General features: G+C 42.5%; 1 protein-coding gene across 1 annotated transcript in view; it reads left to right on the forward strand.

Moving 5' to 3' along the window:
* Positions 1-10709, forward strand: part of nectin3a (nectin cell adhesion molecule 3a) — a 33947-nt gene extending 23238 nt beyond the window's left edge. The window contains exons 4-6 of the mRNA XM_008280970.1: positions 1427-1544; positions 4007-4158; positions 6303-10709. Of these exons, the coding sequence (XP_008279192.1) occupies positions 1427-1544; positions 4007-4158; positions 6303-6958 (926 nt within the window). The 3' untranslated portion in view covers positions 6959-10709. The remainder of the gene's footprint in view (positions 1-1426; positions 1545-4006; positions 4159-6302) is intronic.
* The last annotated feature ends 662 nt before the right edge of the window (positions 10710-11371 follow it).

Below are 11371 nucleotides of genomic sequence, written 5' to 3' on the forward strand. Positions count from 1 at the left end.
TTTGAGTCAGTCCCATATACACGTCCTGGTACTGTAAATAATCCCCAGGTTCGTAAATCCATACCATTATATTGAAATAATTCTTTACAATTCTTGTGGCTCGTTGTCAGAGAAGAGTCTTATGAGCAACATGTGCAGAGTCAAAAATCAAATGACATTTCTGTGGTAGGATCTTGTACAGCTGCAATAAATAGCTTTTATTTTGAAGGCTTTGAATAAGATTAAGGGCTGTTCGTAGCACTGAGTTTAGGTACACAATATAATAATGTTGTAAATGAGAATCTATTAAATTTTAATTTCTGCTGTTGTTAGTGAAGAACAAAACAAAAATGGTTGTGAAATAAGTTGATTAATCAGCATCACACCGTATAGCAAAGTAATAATAGTTATTACTGTATAGCTTTGCAGCCTTAAAAGGCCTAGTACATCTTATCGATATTAACCCGTGCTGCTCACTTGATTTATGAATTCCCTGCTCAGTACCTTTTCCTACCTCGCCTATAAAGGAGCAATTTAAGAGTCATCTTAATGTTATAATCATTGATGCATACTTCCTCGGCGAGCAGTATGTTATTCTGTGTTAGGATTGTGTGAGTGCCGGCTAATGAAGGTATTTTATGAAATATTGATCAGGCCTCAGTAGTAGCACAACTAGCAAGAGGCTGCTGGGGGCAGCGGGGGGGGGAGACACAGAAAAACCAAGGTTAATACAGGAAGAAAGAGGCTTTCCAGCTCAATAAATCATGTCAAATGCAGAGGCAAGGGATTTTAAGTGCAAAAGAAGCACAATTTCAACGTTGAACTGTGTGAAAAGGGTCAGTGGACACGATGAGCCGAGGCGTCTTCCTGTGTGCAGTAATGAGTTCCTCATTTGTCCTCCAGAGAAATCAAAATGAAAAATTGGATATCTAAGTCAGTGTTTGCCATGTTTTATTACAGTGGCATGTGTTGGGCTTCATTTAGGCAGCCTCCTGCCTTCTTCATTTTTTTTTCTTTGTCGTGGTGAGACAGAAGTGTTTATTATTAGCTGCAGTTCATCTACTGTCTGAGTGAGTCTGTCATTTTCTAACTTTCCACCAACCCAGGGTCATTTGTTTGCTCTCTTGGCTCGCTTTCACCGACAGATCCTGTACCCTGTTACAGTCCTGCACAGCCTTTGTTTTGTCATCGCTCGCTACTGTGCTTATAATACATGCTTTGTTTCTTCTGGAAAAGCTCATTTGTCATCAGGCTGCTGGGATCACAATGACTGATTATGAAGTCCAGGTCTTTTACCTTTTGAAAAAATAAAGTAGAATAAATGCTGGTCAGCAAGACCAACCCTGCCGCTGAAAGTAAAAAAAAACAAAGCAAAACAAAGGATCTCATAAAAATATATGCAACTAATGCAAATGTTTAATATCAGTTGTTGTATTTTGTTTTACAGTTGCACCAATGGTGTCAATAGCAGGAATCAACAAAAATTGGTATGTGGGTCAAGCAAACGTGGAATTCACCTGTGGAGCCAAAGCCAACCCACCTGCCCGTCACTTCACATGGGTCAGGTCAGTATCTTCACCGTATGTCTCCTATAGAAACACTGATTTGCAGTCACTGACATATCTGCAGGGCTCCAGACTGCGACCAAAATATTCTCATTTGCGACGTTTCGCATTCGTGCAAATGTGCGATGATCATTAAGCTGTATTGGTGTCACTGTAACCACAGGCAGCAACTGCATTATCCACAGTGGTGGGAAGTTGTACTTTTAGAAGTCATGCGGCTCTGTCAGTCTGTCTCTGCCTGGTGCGTCAAACAAGCTGTTCAGTTGATGTGTGTTAAAAAGATAAAGTGATCTGTAGCTGAGCATTTAAAAAGAAAATGAGGGAAGAGGAGGCAGACGGAGACACACCTGATGATCAGAGTGCAGGTGCAGGCAGAGAGACACCGACAGAACTGGTGAAGAAAAAAAAAAAAGCAATTCATTCAATTACAATGGCGAACACAGAAGTAGTATTAAATAAACATTAATCACAATGATGATTTTAGCTATGCACCATTACAAGAACACCATCTACTGTGGTATTTACACTTAAAAATGCGATCTTCTCATGAAATGAGGAGCGCACCTACATTTCATTTTGGACAAATCTGACATTAGAACGTCCTAGTTTGCTCTTTTCAAAGTCATTTTTGGTCGCACACCTGTCTGAGCACACTGCAACCACCAAGCAGCAGCTACCGCAGCCTGTAATGTGGGCCGTTTAGAGAACATCTGCAAATTGTAGAGTCTATCGATAAGAAAATGTTCAAGTGATATGTTTTGCCTGCCACCAGGTGGGAGGTGCGACCAGATAAGAAAGTTAGTCACACCGGTACTAGCAGTGATGAAGTTACTCTGGAGCTCTGTATCTGGATGGACTGTCATCCTATAGTTGTAGAATTCACTAAAAAGATCGTCATCTGAATCCACAGACTTTCTGTTACAACGGAGTTTGTAGACTTTCTTTCGTTGTCTCTGGTATTGTTGCCTCACAGTGTTTTATAAAACCACAGACCACTCACACAGAAGGTACATTAATGCTGAAAAACCTCACTTAATGGTGTTTCACACTAATTTCAAAAACCTCAGTGTGGAAGTGGAAAAACAAAACCACTTGTTTCTCAGTAAGACATTGAAAGCCATTTTCTCCAAGGTCTCGATAAGTAATTGTGATGTTTTTCTGTGTTTGGCCACATTGTTGTTAGCAATTGTTTTAATAGTAAGACATCTAGACTCATGGTTATTTATATATATTATATATATATTGGTAAAGTATAAACCTGGTACTCACTGTTTCACCCAAGTTTTTAAATTATGAAACGGCATCTGTACTTTAGCTACACCCATCCATCCAATGTAGTTCAGAGGACGCGTCCTTCAGGGGTTCCCAGGTACTGCTTAGACCCAACTGTGGTAGCCTTTGTAGGGCTCAGCAGGGCTGGAGTGAGGCGCATTCAGGCGGTCCATGTCAACTCATAAACTTGGACAAAATGTTTGATATTTGTTCTCAAGTGGTTGTTCAGCTAAATTACGTAATATGATCTCCACCACTGAAAAAGCCATTGTAGAATGTAAACAATGGAAGCCAGCTGTTCTTTGTAGCCTTAACAGTTCATCATGTTTTCAAGTAGAAGCTCACTCACATTTTACTGCAGCACAGTGAAACTTGCCTGAATTTACCGCCGGCGTTTCACACTGCAGCAGCAACTCCTGATAAAATATTAAAAGTTGCCTAAATACGTGATGTTGAGTCTTTGTTTGTATGCGAGTTTGTTTTGTTGATCACTAGCTTAGCGACTAACAGGCAAAATGAACATGTTTGTTGAGTAAATGATGCTAACAAATACTACAATACAGATCATCTGCTCTTGGGTTCATTTGCATAGATCCAACTGTGTTCAGACAAACTTAAATTAAGCAGCAAAGCAAGAAAAAATAAAAGCTTCTGTCTATAAATTACCTCCAACATAACTTTGGAGCCTGGACACTAGAGCTGTCGAATGCACTGCTGCACCCTTCGGGAAGACTCCCTGCTATAAATAAAAGATTCCAAACAGTTCACGCATCAGAGCAACACTGGCCTATTGGCAGTTCTTTGTCATCATCTTACTTTGAAAACAAGAAATATGGTCTAATTTGGGCCGACAGCACCAGTAAAGTCTGGACAGCCAAGCTCTTTATTTTCTTTTTTTTGTTTTTGCCCAGACCCTGAAATCTTGTGCTCATGCAGCAAACTTTTCCTCTCGACTGACGGAAGAGCAGTCATCTCAAATTATCACACAGTCATGTGGTCATATAATAGTTGCAACAGGCAAACTGAACCAACAGAGCTGTGATGTCTTTGCAGGCCATGGATAGAGTTTTCAGCTATATATTGAAAAAAATGTCCCATAAACATACAGAACCGTTTAAGATTTTTTTCCTGTGGGTTTGTCTATGATGTACTGCACACTGAAATATGTGTTGTGTTTAATTTTTGTACAGGTTGGATGGATTGATGCCGGAGGGTGTTGAGGTCTCAAACAATACCCTTTCTTTTTCTCGCCCACTGGAGCGCAATGACTCTGCAATCTATCGCTGTGAAGTGATAAATGACATTGGTCTCCGCAGTCAGGATGTGAACCTCTGGGTACAAGGTACTTTTAACTTTTCCATGTCGTATCGTCAAGTGTTATTGGTTGTTTTTCCAACGATCTGCTTTCTTAAATATCTTAGCATTAACCTGTGGCATTAAAAGAAATGACGAGTGTATGTTTCCATCGCGGCTCTCTCAGTGGAATCAGCCTACATATCACTTCTAGCAGAGCTAAGCCTCCATATAAATATAAATGTTCCTGCCCAGATCCACTTTCACACATTCCTGGCAACAGAGGAGCATGGAGTGCAGATAAAGAGTATCAGTACCAAACATTTCCAGTGTTGTGGTTTTGGCAGCATTAGATGTCTCAGATAAGGAAGAGGGTGTTTACCCCTGCTGGTTCAGCAAAGCCTGCACCCATGTAGCCTTTTCTGTGTTTTGTTTGAGGTCAGGTTTCACAGCAGGGTGTAATGAATTGTGTTCACAGATTTGCAATACACAGAAATCTGTGTTTGTGCCCAATAAAGTATGTTATTTAACAATATATTGTGCTCTTGTGTGCAAAATGTGGTCAAATTGTTCTGCTTAGTTCATCTGGTCATAATTTAAAACTATAGACTAGCCAGAGAGGGGACTTCTCTGAACCATCAGACAGGGTTTTCCTGTATTTGGATTTGTTAAATATTGTTGATTCATTGATCTAAGTCCTTGTCATAAAACATGCAGCATGCTAAACAGCTCCCGTCTGCTTCCCCTGTCTGTCCCTGGTTTGCTGCTTGAGTTCATTATTGTAAAGTCAGGGCGTGGATCCTGAGAACTCTGCATCTCTTTTTATTTTCATTTCTCCTCTGCTCCTTTTAATCCTTTTCCAAACAAAGCAACTGCTGCTTTTGGACACGTATTCTTCTTAAAACACACACAGTCGTCTTGGTTTCTCACTGTCGAAAGGAAAGAGCTGGAGAGGTTCCAGAAAAGCCCGTCAGGCTCCATCTGTGTACGGGCCTGGTTTGGAGTCCTGCTCCAAACGAAAGCACAGCTGACATCCTGTCCAGGACGGACTTACACTGAGCAATTATTTTGCCTCTCTTGTCAAATATTAAGACTTGGGCATGCGGCCTCTTGCCTCCCTCCCCCGTGGAGAAAGCCGGGTTGAGCTCAGTAGTGTTCCCTCCCCCCTCCGTGGCTGTTTGGTATAGCTGTTTCACATTCCCAGTTGTCTCTGCAGCCTTGTGGTTTTTGGCTTCTCGTCTCTCAGATGATCAGCTACATGGTTGCAGATGCTCATGGCGTACGTGAGGTTAAAATGTCCCGCTGCAGGGTAGGATTGATGGTGACTGACGAAGGAGGTGATTGCCAGTATATCAGTTCACTGACCTTGATCTGTCTCCTTTATCCTCTGTCATGCTTTTGCTTTACTCCTGATCCTTCAGGCTCACACACTGTGTGTAATTGCAGGGAATTAGATTCTTACTCAGTTACCAAATTGTGGAAATCATTATAGCTCTACGGGGATTTGGGTTTGGATAACTAGTACTTTAAAACCTCCCGGTGATGCAGACCTTTATATTAGTTTGAGTCATGTTGCTTTGTAGTTGGGCCTTTGATGTGCCTGTGCACTGATCGACTGGTGGTATCAGGCTGCTCTTAGTCCCAGAGGCTGGAGGTCAACATGGAGGCACTTATCCTGACCTTGAGCAACATGCAGCTCTTCTCTTTGCAGCTCTGGCTGCTATCACAAACGCCGGCCACAGGAGGACAAATCAGATGCAGGAACCTCACATCGATCACAGTGTTTCATCTTCTCACATGACTTCCCCGCAGCAGACTGTGGAAGGAAAGGGGGGAGAGCTAATCACACTCACTCAGATGCTCATGAGTGCATGTCCTGCGTTCCCTCTCTGTCTCTCTGTCATGCTCACACACATTGACATTTAGCACTTAACCTCCTTCTGCCCCTCTCATTTCCCCACTTTTTGCTCTACAGCACAGCTTTCAACAGATTCTTTCTCTCTCAGGAGAGGCATGTCTCTGCTCCGACGCTGCACACTGTTGTTATAAATTAATCCGAAAACCATTCACACTTGCTTTGTCAGTTGTTACAGAGCATAAAGTGCAGTCTTTCTCCTCGAAGTTTTATGACTCCTCACTCCATCTGCTGTCTTTCTCTGGTTTAAATCTTTTCATCACATGTTCCCTCTGCAGATCCTCCCCCCACCACCGCAGCCCCCAGCACCACCGCCTCTCTCCTGCACGGCACCTCTGGAACCGGCACTGCTATGGACCAGCGGAGATCCCTGTTCACCTCCCCGACGCTGGCCTCTTTACCTGACAGCAGCCTGGGCACCATAGTCGGCGGAGCAGTGGGTGGAGTTCTGTTCCTGATCCTGTTGCTGATCCTCGGTGGGGCCTGTTTCATGCGCCAGCGCAGAACCTTCAGAGGGGACTACTACACCAAACAGTACCTGGGACCCTCCGACATGCAGAAGGAGTCTCAGCTGGATGTGCTGCAGCCGCACGAGCTGCAGGAAGTCTACGGGGACAAGACGAGCAAAGGCAGCCAGGAGCTGAAACCCAAACTGGGTGGAGACATCATTTACCCTGACTACACCCCTGAACGCAAGGACAGGGACGACTGGGCCGACAGGGGGGACGCCCACAGGGGCCTCAAGGAGGGAAACTACTACCCAGATCATTACAACACCCAAAACATGCACCCCTGCGGGCCTCCTGTGCACAGCACCATAGTGAACAACGGCTCCCCCTACCTCCCGGAGGACTGCTATGACAATGGTACAGACAGCGACTATGTGTCCCACATGGACGGATCAGTGATTTCACGCAGAGAGTGGTATGTTTGAGCAACGAGCAAATGAGAGAAACGGACAACTGACTGACTGACTGAGAATAAATTAACAAGTGACAGATATAAATATCATTGAAGGTTGTGTCATTTCAGTTAAAGGATAAACACAAGTTCTCAGCGCAGTCTCACAGCGAGCTCTTTGAACAATACTGCTCTGCCTTGATTGTAACCACTTAACCTTAAGGACGTGTATGTGGATTGTATTACACTTTTGTAGCATTTCAAGGAGCTACAAATAAGCCGGAGCACCTCACTGATATTATCTTTGTAGGCTCAAGAGGCTTCGGCATACAGCGGTGTTTCAACTGATGTGAATGAGGTTTTGTTTTCCGCTTGTTTGTGTTTGCACCTGTCTTTGTCACAGGTCACAGGTCAGTTGCTCAGACCCTTGTTAGTGAAGTATTTATATCCCTGACCGACTGAGCTCTGCTCCCATAAAACCTCACAACTTCTGTGGCATTTTGAAAACGCTCTCTTGATTGCTTCACGGCATTTTCATACAGGTGAAATGTTTATCACGGCTGCAACCAGTATTTAAAGCGAATTATATTGCATGCTTTTCTACGACAAAGTATCCTGAAGTGAAAGGGAAAGTCGCACAGTTAAAAGGGAGAATCACACAGGCGTTTTACCAAGGGAAAAGCAAGCCGACTGATGGAAGGACATGACACACAAACACTGCCCCGCTTCAGCCTTTTGGTACACTTCTTCTGGGGCTTTTGCAAACTCACAGCGTCTCCTGTAAATTAGCCATGAAATTGTGAAGCTGCCACATGAGAGACGACGCTCCCCGTCAAATAACGTTCAGCTTCATTTTTACTTCTCTTGTATATTTTACCGATTTCCTCTGTTCCTGAAGCTTTAACTGCAAGTGTGGTTTTTGCATTTGCAGCAGTTCTTTTGTCACAAACTCGTAAAGTGAAAACGGCAAATCTGTTTACAGTGCAACCGAACAAACTCAGGTTGGTTTGATTAATAAATCAGTGAAAAATTACAGCGACCGCGATCTGATTTAACTGAACAATAACACAATAAGAACCTTACTGAAGCTCGCAGCTTTTCGTCGGCAGCTTCTCATCTAAAGGTGGCTGCTCCTTGTTATCTTATTGATCCGCTGATGAAAGAAAAATCTGAAAATGACCAGATAGTTGGCGAACAGTCACAGTCAGCTCGAGAGGCCAGTCAATGTTTCGCAAGATAAATGCATTTAATGTGAAACAGCAGCACTAGAAAATGTTTGTTTTGCATAAATGCACACAGTTCTGACAGTGCACAGACGTGAACAACAAGTAGTGGCTGATAAAATGCTGCTGGATTACATACGCGTATCATTTTACCTTTTAAATCCCTCGATTGTAGGAGGTGAGATCTGAATCCAGCGCAGTAACTCTCCTAAACTCTGCCACTACCAATAAAAACGACTATACCGAGGGATAATTGCTGAATGTAAATACTTCTGCAGACCCTAAATAGAGTGAAATATGTGGTTTAACAATAACTTTAACCGAATCCACCACTATCAGTATTGAAATGTGTGAATCCAGTCACAGTCGAGCAGTGAAAAAGCACAACTCTGTTATTACAGTTGTCAGTAAACATCAAAAGAAGCCAGCCAGGCCTCGGCCTTCTCCACTTATCCATGATAACAGGCTGCGTTGCTGTCTTTTCCATTTTCCCTCCTCGATATCCCCTGATTTCTGTCTGCAAGACCAACACCAATTGGTCATTATAGGTTTTTTTAACGTGGGATCAAAGTGACGTGTTATAAATACCAGATGTGACTCTAACAGCTGTCATCATCTGACATTATGTGGCTCCATAAACCACCAACAGTTTCACTGCTCCCGCTCGACGCTCCGCCGTCGTGATTCACAACTGTAAATAAGCAAAAAACAGAGAAAGGAATAATAATAAACCGATCCTTCAGCGTTCGCTTGTGTGTGTTTGAAGTCTGATTATTCGAATGTGCTTGGAAACAGCGCGAGCGGCTGACGTCACCACTGAGCAGGCTTTAATGTTGGGGTTTGGCTCTGCCGGGGATACACAGCGATCATGGAAACAAGAAACTTAATCCACGAGTGAAAAAAAATCAGGACCATGTAGGTTGGAGCTGTCTGTGAAACGGCTCCCCGAGGGATATGCATTTCTTTCTTTCCCTTACAAACAACAAATCCGGTGACATTAAGTTGAAACAAAGGAGCTGACATCATCAGTGATCTCATTTCTCTTTGCTTGATTCGACCTTACACTCGTCCACTTTGTTTTTTTTTTTCCCCTGCGTTTCCTCAGGAATGATACACGGATCAAAGTGGCCTCTGTTAAGCCTCGCATGAAAAGAAAACTTACCCTGTTTGGAAACGTCCCCCTTGTTGCTCAGACAGGACCATATATGTGTATTACAGTCAGATCAGGACAGGGGTCGGGTGTGTTTTGAGGTCTCCTTACTTAATTATTGGGGGGGTTTCTAGATTTTGGGTGCACATTCTCGCCCTGTTTTTTTTTTTTTTTTTAACCCTTCTCCACCCACATTTTCTCATGCCAGGCCTTTGGTGGAAGGTTTGGATGTCTGAGAATAAACTGCTTTAATCTCTTTTAGCTCGCTCTCACTCTCATGGCCGCACACACGCAGCCCAACGCCACACATCTGCCACTGCAGCCCACATTCAAAGCGCAGTCCTCACCTCAAACCTCCGGCTTTTTAATTAACGTTTTTATTTTGTATTTTTTCCCTCTCGTCACACTTGGCAACAGAAAGTGCTCCGACTCTGTGATATATAGCACATCCGTGTCTGCATGCACTTTTTTTTTTTTTTTTTTTATAACGCGACTGATTCATAGCTGTCTGCTTCAGTTTCTTATTTGGGAAAGTCGCTCCATGCAAACAGCTGCCCCTAAAAAATTAGTTTCTACTTCAGTTTGTGCAAAAAAGCAAAGCAAGCTGAAGTGATGAATGTTTTTTTTTTTCTCTCACCAACTGGTTGCATGTAAATTAAGTTATTCGCTGCCTACTCCGCTCATTATTTCTCATCGCTAATGTTTATATACATGTACATACTAGGATTAGTGTAGGATTAGCTGTTCTCTCAGTTTGATTTATATGTCGGTGTACAGTTTGTTCTGGACTCCCCTACTGAATAGTTGGTGCCTTAAATGGGCTGAGCAATGCACAGAAACTTTAAAAAGAAGAAAAAAAGACAATTACCGAAAGCATAAAGACTAATGACTTCAAGAGAAGGGCTGGCTGGTCCTTTAGTTTGTATTCCATCTTCATATTTAAGATTTGCTGAATAATGGACAAAAGGTTGATTGTCATGCCTTATACACTTTGAAAGGACACGTGTAACAAGTCGGTTACTGAGACAAATTGTAATAAGTTTCACTGGGAATTTAGGCAAGCCAGATTCATAGAAAATATTATTGTCCTGTAAATAAGCTGGCTTTTTTTTATTATTATTATTGAGGAAGTTAAAAAAAAAAAAATCTTATTTTTTGTATGAGGTCTGTAATTTTCACAGAGTATTAGTTTATCTTACGAGCGTCCGACGGGCTCTCGTCTCATGATAACGTAGACGGCGATCCTGTTTTCACTGCATTTTTATATTTGTTCTCGAGAGTTTGTGACCAATTATTTTGTATGTTGTTCTTTGGGTGATTGATGTCTCACAGGAATCAAGAGGTGAACGTGCGCTAGATTGTGTTTTTGTTCCTTATTTTTTTGTTTGCAATAAAACACCACCATTATTGCACTCGAGTGTGTCCTGGGATTCTGCTTTCGGAGAGATTTGCCAGATTGTGATTGAAATTTTTGCGAATCTTCTGCATAAATGTGACCGAAAACACCATCAGAGTGTCCTAAAAGAATTCAAAGAGAACCCAATTCAACAAAAATGACACAAAAATATCATATTTTATCTTTATTTGTTGAGAAAAATGATCCAATTTTGCATTTCTGTGAGAAGCAAAAGCGTGTAAACCTCCAGGATTAGCAGGTAATTAGAAGGTGAGATTAGATTCAGGTGTTTTCAATCAACGAGACGACAATCAGGAGTTGAATGGATGCTTCAATGTTTTATCAAAATGTGACCTTCACTGCTCATGTTTATGTATCGGTATCATGGCACGGACAAATAAGATTTACGAGGACGTCAGGAAGAGATTTACTGCTGCTCATCACGCTGGTAAAGATTTCAAAAGCATCTGTAAAGAGTTTGGAGTCAGTCAGACGGACTATTGTTCCTCCTCAGGAGTGGTCGACAAATAAAGACCACTCCAGCAGCGAGAAGGCGTGTAGCAGTCTGAGAGGTCATAAAGGAACTCTGGGTAACTTCCGAGCAGCTAAAGGCTTCTTTCAGCAAGCGGTGTGCATGACGGGGCAAAGATCTGGTAACGATCGCATGGAAAAAGAGGG

The sequence above is a fragment of the Stegastes partitus genome, unplaced genomic scaffold, assembly GCF_000690725.1.
Source record: "Stegastes partitus isolate 25-593 unplaced genomic scaffold, Stegastes_partitus-1.0.2 Scaffold216, whole genome shotgun sequence".
NCBI classification, from domain to species: Eukaryota; Metazoa; Chordata; class Actinopteri; family Pomacentridae; genus Stegastes; species Stegastes partitus.